Source organism: Poecilia reticulata, chromosome 7 (assembly GCF_904066995.2).
Source record: "Poecilia reticulata chromosome 7, P_reticulata-male-v2, whole genome shotgun sequence".
NCBI lineage: Eukaryota > Metazoa > Chordata > Actinopteri > Cyprinodontiformes > Poeciliidae > Poecilia > Poecilia reticulata.
Genome location: NC_088836.1, coordinates 10,366,143 through 10,381,118, shown reverse-complemented (window position 1 = coordinate 10,381,118; position 14,976 = coordinate 10,366,143). Strand labels below are relative to the sequence as shown.

Below are 14,976 nucleotides of genomic sequence, written 5' to 3'. Positions count from 1 at the left end.
ACGGTGGTGTAAGCAGACTGATGATCCAAACGGCGTGGATGTAAACATGAACACCTTCCATTATTCTGATTGTGACAAAATGATCTGTATTGCATGTGTGTCAGGGAAACAAAACTGAATACACTACTGTGTTGTTTTCTTATGTTTAGCACAGATGAAAGTTCAAGTTCTGCACCTTTCTAGGGAAATTTCTACATATACATCAGTGTTTCTATTGTGAATAAAGCCTGGTGCATTTAGATGCCAAAACACCATTTAGCATTTATCTGGTTCAGGTTTAAATTGCATTGTGGGTGTTTGGTCATTCGCCTCTCCTTCTCCCATTATTTTCTGTTTTGTGATGATCAGCATATGTTTTGCATGTTCATAAAGGCATTTGTTGCGCCTGCTAGTCTATTTTCCTGTTTGCACGCTGTTTTTCGATGTGTATGACGAAAATCAAGTTGCATCTGTTTTCATATATGCAAACCTTTTGAAGTTCAGGCCGTAGAACCGCAAATTTAGTCATTTTCTGAGTCTGAACTGAAGAACCTCAGAATTACTTGGTCACACGGTTCATCAGTCTGTCTTTTGTTGTTGGTGTCGATGTCTCTTTCATCTCGAGACAATGTTGCACTCGAGCTCGAGCTCTTCATCACGCACTCCAGCTTCTAGAAACCCGCGGGTGAAAGTTCTTGCATTGGGCCCATCATTGTTTTAAGTCAAGTATGTGAAAAAAGTAGCGGCTTGTAATCTGGAAATTGTTCATTTCTGGATTATTTTCCTTCCATTCCAGCACTTATCGATGAAAATTTTGTTTAGCTTGTTTGAGGATACAGAATTTGTTTGACTTTTTGTAAAATCTCATTAATCAAACCATGTGCATGAGATTGATCAGGATCTCCATCTTTAAAATTGGGGTTCTTCAGACGATAAAACCCCACCTTACATTACATTATAGATGGCGTCCATATGTGTCATTCTTTAATCTAACATGTTGGTCTTTAATTAAAACCAAAAGCATGAATAATGTCTGTTGGAAATAAATGCCCAGCTGTGTTAATTTGGTTGTTTGTTTGCATTTCCCACCAGAACGATGTTGGAGGACAACGAGTTCTAGTCAATAAGTGGAGCACGTTCATAAAAGCCAGGCTGGTCTGTTCTGTTCCTGGACCTCATGGCATCGACACACATTTCAACCAGCTTGGTGAGAAAAAGGCACAGATAAATAAGAGGCACCAAAAAGTTCCATTGATACATTTAGAAACTTTCATTGGAACCGTCATTAACCCCCACCGCTTTCTTAACAAACTAAATATTTAGCTTTCTAATCAAAACTCACATTACACATATTGTTTTTCTAATTTAAATCAGAGGATGTTTTCCTGCTGCGGACCAAGGATGAGAGAAACCCGGACATCTATGCGATTTTCAGCACTATCAGGTAAACGCATCTGCAGCAAAATGTGTTTTTATCCTCAGCTGAATGACATTAGGTCACTCAGATGGTGTGGATGAAAACTAGACAATGTTTAACCCTGATTGTGACTCTTATGTCCAAAGTCGGTCCTCATTTTGCGCTGTCCTGCATGTCTTTGATGTTGCCCTGATTCAGCACAGCTGAGTTAAATAAATGGGTCATTAACGAACCTCTGCAGCTCGAGGCGACATGCTGGGGAAGCAGCTCAGCCTTGAATCAGCTGAGCTGGAGTAAAAACACATCTGAGCTCTGCAGGGTGCCTCCCTTTGAGAACTGGAGCTGGACAAAACTGCTATGTGTGATTTATTGTACGAGTCAATAACTCTGTCCAGACCAAGTTGTAGATCATTTTGAACATCTTAAATAAGTATGACTGCCATGACTCGAGTTCAGCTGTTTATAGGTTTGATTTCTCCTTACATTATGTCAGACTATATATTTTCCATATATTTGTTGGTTTATCATCTTACCATTATAAACGGGTGTAGATTTGATTTTAGAGTGTAACCACACGACATGATACACATAATCTATGTAATTGTTTTTCTCTCTCTACAGTAACGTTTTCCAGGGTTTTGCTGTATGTGTTTACCGCATGGCTGACATCAGAGAAGCTTTCAACGGGCCCTTTGCTCACAAAGAGGGCCCTAACTATCAGACGGGCCCCTATGAAGGCAGGATGCCTTATCCAAGACCAGGAGTTGTAAGTGACAGATCACCAGCCATATTTCTTGTAACTAAAGAGTTGCTCATATTTAGTAAACTTTACTTTTTCAAGTGTTTATAGTCCCAACTAAAGCATATCTACATAACAGTTGACCTGTTTAAAGTGTAAAGTGTTTTGCAACATTAGGGCGCAGCATATCTCTATATCTAGATGACATTTCAGTAATCTAAATATTTACAGATTCACGTTTATTAACTGTGTGTACAAAGGCGGGGATTCAAATTGGTGAGAAACTGCTCAGTTCAATCACTATAAACACTGTGATGTTTTGTTTGATAATCAAGAGGAAAGTTGGAACTCGTTTTAAAGCAAAGCAGTGATCCAACAAACTGAAAGCACCTCGATGCCCATAAATCCGAGTTAAAAGCTTGTAAAAGCCTTTCCAAGCTTCAGGTTCAAAGGTTGTTTGTGCATGGAACATTGCATATTAATGCATTAAGTTTTATACAGCAGAGATTGTTCTGTGGTTTTCTAATTCATTAAACATTTTTACTGCATTATTACTAGTTTCCAATGCAAGACAGAGTCAGCTGTAAGTCTTTTGTAGATGCAAAATGAGAGATGAACACGGTTATTGTGTAGTGGAGAGAGTCTGAAGGTTTGATGTTTGTGTCACTAATTATGGAAAAATTAGTGACACAAAAGTGAGTATAGAAATATGTTTGCTTCATTAAACAAACATTCAAATCAAATCAAATTTTATTTGTATAGCACATTTCAGCAACAAGGCATTTTAAAGTGCTTCACATCACAAAACTACTAAATCACAGAACACACAGTCAACAATTGAAACATTGCATTTTGCTGTTATTACACATCAGATATTGTTGATCACCGTTTCATTAATTGCGATTCAAAAGCAGCTCTGAACAGGTTGGCTTTAGTCTAGATTTGAAGACACTCTGTTTCGGCTGTTTTGCAGTTTTTTTTTCCAGACTCGGATTAAAAATCTGAATTCCTGCAATTAAGGCATTTTTAAAATACAGTTATTTATATCTTTCATCTGCTACATCACAACATACATTTTAGTCAATCATTGACTGTTTTTTCTTAGCTACTGCCAGTAAGTTCACAGATAAATGCGCACATGCTCAAAAATGTCAAAAACTGACAATTTCACTACATTTGGCTTCTAAACTGTGAGATTAGGTTTTTGAATACAATCTTTGTATCTTAAACTGGATGACAACAAAGTTATAAATACACCAGTTTTTCCTGGTGGAATGTTAAACAAATCTAAGTTGGTTCAGGTAGCCTGTCTATTCAAATATCCGCCTTAAGCTTCACCACCACTGCTGCAACTAAATGCTGACAGATTTTGATGAATCTACAGTCGTGTGCAAGGCACACAAAGCTGTTTTTCAGTTGCGCGTAAGTAGCCTAAAACTCTGATTAGGTCCCCAGGATGCACAAAAACTAAGGAAGAAAAATATTATGGGATGGAAAGGGGTATAAAAAACATTATATATGAGGTGAGGAAAGTTTCCATATTGCTAAAGTAAACTACTGTAAGTGGAAGTGCAGCTGTTTTTGACTGTACACGGCACAGACCCCCTATCCTGGATTACATCCTGACTCTGAGTGGAGCGCTCAACCACATCGCTGTAACTCAGCCTTGTTACACACACGCATGCATGTACACAGGGCATGCATACGTAAAGCGATGTCGCACGGGCTATTCTGCTCCATTACCTGAGTGAATGAGAGAGCATGGAGGAGGAAGATGAATAATGTGAGAACGGAGGAGACACCTCTGTGGTTTCCCTCCACCGACTCCCTGATTAACAGGAATGTCTTGGCTTCAAACGAAGAGGAAAAACCTGAAGGAAGACATTGAAAGAAAAAAAAAACGGTTAATCAGAGTAAAATAGTGAGGAGGTGCAGGAGGTAGAAAGAGATTTGTTGTTTCTTATCCAAGGTTTGACATCTTTGAAACCTGGGTTTCAAATATTTATCTAACATTTTCAATCAATCTTAAAAATCTAAACCTAGAGAACAATTACGTATGCCTAAGTTAGTATTTTATCTCACTAAGATAAAATAAGATGCGCAACTCTTTTCTCTGAGGCTTATAAAAAGCAGAAGATACATTTTATGCCCCTCCTAAAAATGTAAATTCCAGTGCAGTTAAGGGCGTTTTTCCTCCTGAGACATTTACATCTGCTTTTTAGCTTATAGCACATTGTTTAAAGATGTGTCAGAGCTCATCCGTTAGTTGACAATATGCTGGGATAGATTTTACTGCACACCTGCTAGAGCTTTAGATGTAGAAACTTCTCAACCATAAACTGTAACCTGCTTCCCCCAAAGTCCTTCATTGTCGTGACCTGAATCTATGTACAGCTGTCGGGTTTGATGGGTGATTCACTTAAAAACATAAAATCACATTTAAGGGTTTATTTAAAATCAACTAAACTCCCAGGCCGTCACTTATAAGGATTTGGATTCAGACAGCATTATTTCTGACTTATAAACCAAATTTCCAAAACACCAGTCTGACTCTCATTTGTCCAGATGTCACTCACAAGACAAAATATTGTCTCGCTGTCGAGTGGACTTGTACTGAAGTAAATTTTATGCTGGGAAATACACATTTAAAAATAATGAGTGCAATTTTCTTATTCCATCTTTTTTCTTTTTGGGTCAGATGTGTACCAAAAATATTATTTTTGGTGAGATAACCCAGAAGCGTTATGCCTGCTTAGTGACCTCTACTCCAAGCAGCTTTTAGAGATCATTTTTCAAGCCTCTTCTTGTCAGATGTGTTTACAAGGCCAGACGGCAGAAATTGATCTTTTTTAGTTGCATGTCGACATGATGCATTTTAAGGTGCACAACCCGTCCGTAGAGAGCCGTGTCGCAGCATTCCTCATGTCCTTTTACATTCAGAACATTCTGATGTGAAATTGACAAACTGCTATGATAATAAACCAACTCATTGAAATGACTGTAAAGCTTGACTGAAATACAAAATAATGTGGGAAAGCATAATGCTTTTGGAAAGGTAGCTCTCCTTGAACGAGTGAAATTATGGAAACTTTAGAAAAGACAAATGAGGCATCACGTTTGATGGGTTTTGCCACCTGCAGAATAAATATAGCCAGTTATCTGCCAGGATTCCAGTGTTATTACCCTTTAATTCTAAGCATAATGCAAACCAGTTGTCTGGAAGATTAATGAAAATGTAGCAGTGCATGACAAAGGCTTTGGCTGCTCCCATCAGAAATCCAGATCTGCAGTATGAGTGAACCTAGAACTCCAACAGCTTGCGTAAATGCTGACTTTTGGACCGTTTTCAGCCTTCCTGATTATTTCAGTGATACGGTATCTTTGCCAAATGCTTTGTTCATTAGATTTCCTATCCCTACAGTGGCATAAGCTGGAGTTTCTACAAAGCTCTTGATGCCATAATAGTGGTCATGAACTTTCATCCAGTTTTTCAGTGAAATAAAACTCCTAATGAGGGTTCTTTGAGTCGAATTTAAGACCATAATTAGGCTACAGTTTGTTTGGAAAACACTTACAGTGTGGTGTAAAATGGTGGGAATTTGTAATTAGAGTAGAACATGGTAATCTCTTCCATCTGTTGGTTTTACTTTGACATGTCCACTTCTTTCTCACTTGCAGCATGCTTTAGCATGTGTCAGCTAGTAAAAGCTGAACAACATGATCACTTTTATCTATTTTTTGCTCAACGCCCTTCTTCCCGTCTTGCCAGTGCCCAAGTAAAATCACCAACCAGCCCGGCAAAGAGTTTGGCAGCACAAAGGACTTCCCTGACTCTGTGCTGCAGTTCGCCCGCAGCCACCCTCTGATGTGGCGCCCGGTGCTCCCAGCACTTCGCCAGCCTGTGCTGGTGAAGGCCAACATTCCTTACAAGCTGAAACAAATTGTGGTTGACAGAGTGGAGGCAGAGGACGGGCAGTATGATGTCATGTTTATTGGTACAGGTAGGCTCGAGTGATCTAATGCCTTTTTCAAAATGCAGAACTTGCATATGGTTATTTATTGCACGTTTGGTTTTCAGACATCAGATTTTACTTGTTCAGTCGAGTTATGCTGTGTATCTGTTTCATTTTAAAAGGTTTACTTGTACCTGCAGGCAGCACACAGGATCAGACATCTTTATCATCTCACTACAGATTCTTAAGATAATTTTTTGTTTTGCTAAGATCTGATGCATTTGCATGATTTTTTAGTGTTAGAATTTAAGTGTGATGATATCAGATGTCGGTGTGAAGAGTCAACTGGCCTGAATTGACTAAAGAGAGTGTTGCTCAGAAAGAGATGCAATTCAAAAGTTTCTAAGTGAAATTATTACTAGCTCCAACAAGGGTAATTTAATGGGTTCGATGTGTCAGATATGAAAGTGAACCTATTCTGCATTAAAAAATCAGATATTGACCATATATGGGGTAAAACTATTGGATGTTCCTCTGTTGTCTCCAGTAACAAATTAATGTATTTCTGTTTTTCTTGAAGACGTTGGAACGGTTTTGAAGGTAATTTCCCTACAACGTGGAAACAGTCTGGAGGCGGAGGAGGTCACACTGGAGGAGCTACAAGTCTTTAAAGTAAGCTTTACTTCTACGACTATGCAAATGATTCTACGTTTAGATAGTTCGCACCTTCCTTTGGTTTGTATTCAAAGTATCCAGGTTTCCAAATGTTTATGTTAAGTTATAATGTCATGAATGCTGTATGAAACCAGCTGTTCATGAGATGTTTTAACATTGTTCCTTTGCTTCCACCAAATTTCATTGCAAATCAATAATTTTTTTTTCAGATACCAATCCCAATCACTTCACTGGATATATCTGTGAAAAGGGTGAGTTGATGCACTGATCTCTTACCTCTGTTGACTTCCAGAAGCTGTTCTCATATTGTGTTTTCCCCCTCATTCTTTATCTCTCGCCTCCACACAGCAAGCCTTGTATGTGGGCTCTGCAGCAGGTGTGGCGCAGGTGAAGCTGCATCGCTGCGAGACGTATGGGAAAGCCTGTGCTGAGTGCTGCCTTGCCAGAGATCCTTACTGTGCCTGGGATGGATCCTCCTGTGCGCGATTCGTTCCAAACAGCAAACGTCGCTTCCGCAGGCAAGACGTCAAACATGGGAACGCCGTGCTGCAGTGTGTGGATCAGAACGTTGGCGGTAAATGGGCATTCCTCTTCTGTCCAATGCTTTTGTTAGTGGACACAGATGCAGTTCATACCAAAAATGATTTATTTATTAGTAGTCTTTTAAATGCCCATTGTGTTTCTCCTAGTTTTAATCAAAACAAAAACTTCCAAATTGAATCTGTCAGAGAATCTATGGAGAGAAACTGCAGGCACTCCAGCCTGAGAGGCTTGGAGCACATTGAAGATGAATTGTAAAATATCAGTATAAACATTCACAAAGCCGGTTAGCAAAGGTAAGAAGAGTTTGACAGCTGTAAAGCCATTAAATACATTTCTTTTGATTACTGAGAAGGCTATAAGTAATGTTTGTGTATTTTTTTATCTCGATTACCAGAGAAATACCAGAAACAAAGTGTCTGTTTTAATAATATAATTTAAAATCTCCTGAGGTTATGAATAGTTTTGGATGAACTGGTCAAAATGTGTCTCATCTTAGTAATTGTTTTTAAAATGGAACAAGCTGAACTGAAAATGATAGGTAATTTTATGATAATTGTGATTAAACACTTGTTTGGGAAAAGAGTTTCTACATCAATGACTAATTCTTACAAAAGCCTAGAGGCCACATTCAATCAATCCATGTGTTGTTTAGATGGTTCTAAACCAGGGGTGGGCAATCCAGGTCCTGGAGGCCCGGTGTCCTGCAGCTCTTAATGTCTCCCTGGTCCAGCACACTTGAATCCAACAGTTGAATCACCTCCTAAGTGCAGTCAGGTTCTCCAGAGTCCTGCTAATGACCTCATTATTTGACTCAGGTGTGTTGAAGTAGAGACATACCTAAATGTTGCAGCAGACCGGCCCTCCAGGCCTGGAGTTGGCCACCCCTGTTCTAAACAGACTCGTATCTCTTCGGTGTTCCTGTGGCTCAAGTCTAAACTGTTTACTTGCTTGTAAAAAGAAGACCACAGACTGTTTTATTTAGCCCACATTTCTCAGGATAAACTCTTTGAGAATGTGTTATTTAACTTGTGTAAACAGGAATTTGAGGGGAAACCACTCATACCTCACAGGAGTATTCCAACCATTGACCTCATTCCATGACGGCGCTCTGATTAATGTGGCTCTGATACGAAAGGTTGCAGAGAAGATGCTGCATTAATCTTCCTGTGCTCTGGAAAACAATTTAACAAATTTAAACAATTTAAATTTCTATCCGCCTATGCAAATGTTAGATTCCTGTGTGACTGTAATGTCTGCATCCACCCATATCCTTCATTGCACCCCTCTACACCTCACAACACACCAGATTACTCCCTCAAAATCAACCCCTGCTGGTGTTCCCTGCTTCTTTGCTAAGAAAAAAAGGTGCGAGTATTTCAGCAAAGATTTGTAGCTGAAAAGGTGGAGAGAAACGACTTACAGTTAAAGACTGAACCAAGTCAAACATGATGTTACTTCATGTATGCTTGTAACGACTAACAATTATTGAAAGCTGATGGGATGAAAGAGACAGAAGCACTCATTCCACTTTTTAAATCCTTTCACAGCCAAAAGTTTAAAAAATACATGGATTCAAGTGCAAATGTTTATAATTTTGACAAGAGAGTTCAAAACAGATGGGAAGGCATAACAGTGATTTAAGAATTAGCAGATAGAGACATGTCTGAATTTGTTCACACACCTGAGTGTTCGGTGGTGGAGCGACGAAAGACGCCTCTTTCTAAGCCTTTCAGTGAACCTTAGTGGACAAGTTGTCTTTGCTGAAGACTTTTGTTGAAGTGTGAAAGGAGAGATGTTATAGTGGCTTAGTGTGAATTCATCCTTTTCTAAATTCCTGCAGCTGTTTCATAACCAATCATTACCATCTTGTCCTTTTTCATGATTTGAACTTGATGCTTACAATCAAATCACTTCATATACATGCATAAATCACTGTGTAATTATTTTAGTCAAGTATTTTAATGAATTGTTTATATAATTTGTCACAAAATAATTTCATATAATCAGATATTAAATGCTTACATTTTTTGTATAACACTTTATTTAATTTTTATTCTGCAATATTTTTAAAATATTAAGTATTTCCCATATATTTTGTCATGTTTAAGTCTAAATAATATGCATTTTTTCTAAAACACCAGCATATTTGCGTGACGTAGGCTTAACCAATTCCAATGATAATTAATTTTTTGTAGAAGTTTAGTTCTCGGTCATAAATGATTTATTGTCATGCTTTTGAATTCTAGATTTTCTCTAAATCTTTTTTTTTTTTTTTTTTTTTTTTTTTGAGAAGACCTGGACGTGACTGAGGACAAAGTTGTGTATGGGACGGAGAAAAACAGCACCTTCCTGGAGTGTGTCCCTCGCTCGCCGCAAGCTTCCGTCACCTGGCTCGTCCAGCGCGATGACCGCAAGGAAGAGGTGCGACGACACACATCAGAGGTGTCGAAATGAAATGCACGTGCGATGGTGACGAAGAGGAAAAGTGTTGGAGCGGGGTGAAACCTTTGTGTGGTTTCAACAACCGCCTGTAAAAGTGAGATTAGTCATGTGGCTGATACATTTGACAGCCATTTGGCATGTGGTTCAAATTAAGCAGTTACATTTCAAAGCAAAATGCTGAGTTGCCTCGTCGCTTGGATAAACAGCGAATTCTCCTCCGGCCTCCACATCCACATGCTGCCGACGGATCAAGTGTCACTTAAATGTCTGCGGGCCACCGTGACTTAAACACAAAGCTGTAAAGTCTCCTAAAGCTGTATTTAGAAAATGATGTTGCTGGGTGGAAGCACACCCACAGAAACCTTTCGTTCGTTTGAGGTTCTGCTCCTCTGAGCTCGAGTGAATGTCCCGCACCGCCATATTAAAGCATTACTACCCCTCTCCGTTTCCCTGCAAATAAACATTTAGCTGCCACTAGCTGACAAGACTGCATGTTTGGGTTGGCAACAGGTTACTGCTAGAGAAACAGAAGGGCAGAATGAGAAAACGTGGGAGACGGGAAGCGTGAATTATATAGGGGCAGCAGGGAGCGTTCCACTTGTTATCTGAAAAACTTGAAAGGGACAATAGGAGAAAACAAACATGAAAAAGGAAACTCTGGAGATCGTGTTGTTACGAGTTGTGCTGAGGAAAGAGAAGCAGCCGACGTTCTTGTTTTTGTTCTCATTCAATGAAAGATGAAACATTTTCTCGGCTCGCATAAATAGGAAGTGTTGGGCTTTGCCTGCAATCTTCGACGTTTTACTTTAAAACAACACTTTTCAAAGAATTTTATCGGCCATATAAATTAAATCAATGATCAAATTCAAATTTAACATACATTAGGCAGAAAATATTCTTTGTAAAATATGGTGATTAACATGCACAAACGGTTATTTTCTCTCTGTCCCATTTAGGTGAAGCTGGATGATCGTGTGATGTCAACAGATCAGGGTTTGCTGTTTCGTCATCTCTTCCGTCAGGACGAAGGTGTGTACATCTGCCGCTCCCGGGAGCACAGCTTCAGCCAAACCCTGGCGCGCATCTCCCTCCAGGTCCTCCAGGCAGACACGGTGGATGAGCTCATTGCCCGTGACATTGCGGGCATCTCTGACGGGTTCAAAGACCGGTCTCCAGGGAACCACAGGCCCTGGATGCCTTGCAGCACGGGGCCTTACAGTAGGGGTCAAATCGGCCAGTCGCGCACATGGTTCAAGGACATCATGCAGCTCATCGGGCCGTCTAACCTGCCTCACGTCGAGGAGTACTGTGAGAGGATGTGGTGCAACGACAAGCTCCGGAGGAAGCACAAGAGCATGCTGGAGAAATACCGCCAAGCTCAGGAGAGTGCCAGGAAGGCGCGCAGCAAAGGCTCCGGAGAACGCAACCGGACGCCACGAGATCTCAGAGGACGGCCAGAGTAACACCGGAGAAAATGAAGGATTCGAAATCAAAGAGAAAAAATGTGATCCTTCGTTTTCGGTTCAGGTCAGGATGGTTTTGGGAGCCAATTAAAAACCTGACTAATCAATCGGACTATGAGAATCTGGTGGATTTGTCTGTTCTTGCCATAAAATAAATAGAATGTTTTCATTTAAAAACAAAGAAAAAAGATGAACTCATTCATTCGAGTGTTTGACAGTGAGCAATTTTAATAAAGTTCATAGTTGAAGGATGTGAACTTTTCTGTCAGCAAAGACTGAGGTGTTATTAGCACATGGTAACAAGAGACTTTCATACTGAACTGTATATTACAGTATATTCCTAGAATGTTTTTTCAAGTGAGAGTTGTCAAGAATTTCTTCACTCGCATCTTTCTGTTTTTATGTTACAGTGACACATTTTATCACAGCCCTCTACGCCAAGAAAACTAAAAAACTGCAAACTTGAGATTTATAAAACATGTGCATGTAGGTGTGATTTCGCTTAGCGTGGACTTCGTTTCATGTTTGCTATTTATCCTTGGTGACTCTTATGACACTTAATGTTTTGCTGATATCAAGCTTTTCGTTGCAATTTGGAAGAACATCTGAGATTCTCCTGCACACACTCGCACATTAGCATACGTCCTTCAAGCGCCTAATCCCTGAGTGCGGTTTGTTCCATTATATATTTTATGCTTGATATTCTGTATTCTTCACAAACTCAGATTATCTGAAATTTCACTCGGCTACAACACTGAACGCATAAGCTCAAGTATCTAAAGATGAAATTTTCTGAGACGACTGTTGACGGTTCAACGGATCAAAGACACACGGTTTCATTCTTACTGCCGTGGGCTGAACTTTTCTTTAAACACAAAATAAAGATCAACACAGACCGACACAGAGATGGAAACTTCTCTGTGGCAATTGTTTTGGTTACAGACCGTAACAAACCAAGAGACGCAGGAAGACCAAAAAGTGTGTGAACGTCGTGGATGTGCGGCCAAAACCGGATCCCACCGAGCAAACCGCGCCATCTGGCACGGAGATGTTCTGCATATCTTTTGGTTCCTGTGGAAGCGATCATCAGCTTTGGACCTGACTTTGATGGCCTACAGTTATATAAATCCATTGTGGGGCAGATTGAAGGGAGTTTGGTGACCAGCTCATTGTCCAGCTGCATGGAGCTCTTAGTTGTTGCCAGTCGGCTCCAGTGTTTAGATGGATGCTACATTGTGTTTTGTTGCTTTATTGCATTACACATGAGGCAATGTTATTTATATATCTCTAAGGGTTTTGGCACAAGAGTCGCAGATCATCTTGCATGCTTGGGAACCCTTTTCATCACAATGAAATTGTTAGTTTTTCTCTCTAATTGAATTTTTGGAAAATCTGTTTTCACAATTTTTGCTGTTTTAGCTATTTTATGCAGTAACAGTTTAATCTTGTCCATGACGAGGCGATATTTGAAGGGACTTTTTCTTTGAAATGATGGTTCCTTACATCAGGTCATTTGTTTTCCACTCTTCTGTTGAGCTTCTCAGAGACATAACTGTCAAGGTTTTTGTGCTTTCTATTGTGTAAATACTATTTTCAAAATGTTACTTTTGGAACAATTCTTTGTGTTTTTTGTTGTGTATTTTTTAAAATGATTTTTGTGCTTATTTTAATTGGAATTAGCTCGGATCCACCACTATAAAGTCTATAAAGTAAGCGTATGTTAAAAGTGGAGTAGCAGGGATAGAAAATATACTAAATGGATTGAAAATGAAAGTAAAAAAATCTTTGATGTGACAAAAAAATTATTTGGAATGGAAATGTCATACACTCAAATCTGTAGCAGTAAATTGTATTTTGTAAAAAAAATTCTTTCACTTTAAGAAATGTTGTATTTCTTTCATCTTTAGTTCACTTCAGTTCCAATATGTGGGAGAAGTGCATTAAATACTAAAAATGCAAAATCTCTTTTAATTATTTAGGTATGATGTGTGTTATTACACACTAATACATGAATAATATTAATTACAAGTATGTATGTTTCATATTAAAATCCTGATTCAGAAAACGGTTTGGCTTGAATACAAAACCCTGAAGAACTCCATGGCATGAAGACAAAAAATATCACATTAATGTCAATGTAAAGAAGATGCTGTACTAATTGTGTTCCTTTTATTATTAGGGAAAAAAAACGTAATACTGATTAGCTTTCTGGCTTCACTGAATGAATTATTTTTCCAAGGTGAAACAGAGAAAAGTGGCTAGGTAAGAACAGAGGAAGGTTTTAAATGGTTTCTTTAAAAAGGTACTGAAAGCATCTGATGCAACTCTTTTTGAAACTTCAAAAATTTTTACATTTTTATATTCTGAATTATCTACAAGCTATTCCTTTATATTGACACTTTGTATTCTGGTATGTAGAGCACAGGAAAGCGCATAAAATAGCTTTAAGGCTTGCTCTAAATATCGATCGGTGTGTTTTCCTAAACTACAAAGACAAAAGAAAAATTGAAATGAAATATTGAGTAAGTTTAGTTTATGTATTCGTTTGATCTTTTTATTCTTTTAACCAAGATTTATTGCCATAAAATAACCTAATTCCTGCTCAATTTGTAACCATTAAAATAGTGTGTGAACGCGTTTGAACTGAATTTTCTACTTTAAAACAGAACTTGACTAAATCAACTTTACTCAAGTTGTGCAGTCGTTGACGTGAACAAATCTAGTTTTCTTTGCATTCAGACAAAATCCTTCAGCTGCAGTTATAATACAGTGTAAACTGTATTTTGAATTATTTTAATTTTCTTCCCGTTAGTTTGCCTCATTCAGTGTAGTAATACTTCATTGTAAAATTAATTTGAAACACTGTTTAATGCTGTGACACTTGACCCCATTAAGCACAGAGATTCAACAAACATGTTATCTTTATTTAACAGTGAATTTTTTTACAGTTCAATAAGCAGCTTCATTTTGATGTTTTACTTTTAAGCTTGTGTTCTTTTCAAAAGTTAGAAGTTTGTAGAAAAGTCTGTATTTAAAACTGAATGCAGAGTTTTAATAAAGATTTTTTTTAAAACTTGTATTAAAATGAACTTTGTGAACAACTTTGTTAGCTGGTCAATTGGTGTAAAAGGAAAATTAAATATGTATTTATGTTTTATTTAAGTCTGTTTCTACCATGCATGCTACAAACGTGTATACTGTTTGAAACAATTAAAAGTTGATTGTTTTTAAATCAAAAGCTGACCCCGCATTTGTTAACGATTTCAAGAGAAACCATTGTTTTGTTTAAAACAAAACAATGGCACCACAAAAAGCCACAACTTCTCTTCTAACTTTATATGAACACATGAAGCACTGAATTAAGAAGATGTACGCCTGCATTAGGCTAAGAATTAATAAAAGAGTCCGTTGGGATGCTGTGGTGGCGCAGGGGCAAAGCACGACCCACGTATTGAGGCCCTAGTCCTCATGACGGTGGTCGCAGGTTTGATTCCCGTCCTGTCAACATTTGCCGCATGTCTTCCCTCTCTGATTGCCCTCTTTCCTGTCTAACTACTTTCAAATAAAGGCCACTAGAGCCAACGGAAAAAAAAATAAAATCAGTTGATTGAAAATGTAAAAACTAAAGAAAATGAACCCTCCATTTTTCTGGTATTATCTGTATGCAGAGTTGTAGTATCATCTTCAGGTTACTGCAAAGGTAACTCAACCCTGAGGTGTGTTGACACATGTTGGTTATTACCAGGCACGCATATTTCAGTACTA

At 38.5% G+C, this 14,976-nt stretch overlaps 1 protein-coding gene across 1 annotated transcript in view; it reads left to right on the top strand.

Annotated features, from left to right (window-relative positions):
* sema3bl (sema domain, immunoglobulin domain (Ig), short basic domain, secreted, (semaphorin) 3bl) overlaps nucleotides 1–14,449 on the top strand; it is a 64,879-nt gene extending 50,430 nt beyond the window's left edge. The window contains exons 8-16 of the mRNA XM_017307989.2: nucleotides 1,072–1,186; nucleotides 1,354–1,423; nucleotides 2,018–2,162; nucleotides 5,905–6,136; nucleotides 6,669–6,760; nucleotides 6,973–7,014; nucleotides 7,112–7,337; nucleotides 9,600–9,727; nucleotides 10,705–14,449. Of these exons, the coding sequence (XP_017163478.1) occupies nucleotides 1,072–1,186; nucleotides 1,354–1,423; nucleotides 2,018–2,162; nucleotides 5,905–6,136; nucleotides 6,669–6,760; nucleotides 6,973–7,014; nucleotides 7,112–7,337; nucleotides 9,600–9,727; nucleotides 10,705–11,211 (1,557 nt within the window). The 3' untranslated portion in view covers nucleotides 11,212–14,449. The remainder of the gene's footprint in view (nucleotides 1–1,071; nucleotides 1,187–1,353; nucleotides 1,424–2,017; nucleotides 2,163–5,904; nucleotides 6,137–6,668; nucleotides 6,761–6,972; nucleotides 7,015–7,111; nucleotides 7,338–9,599; nucleotides 9,728–10,704) is intronic.
* The last annotated feature ends 527 nt before the right edge of the window (nucleotides 14,450–14,976 follow it).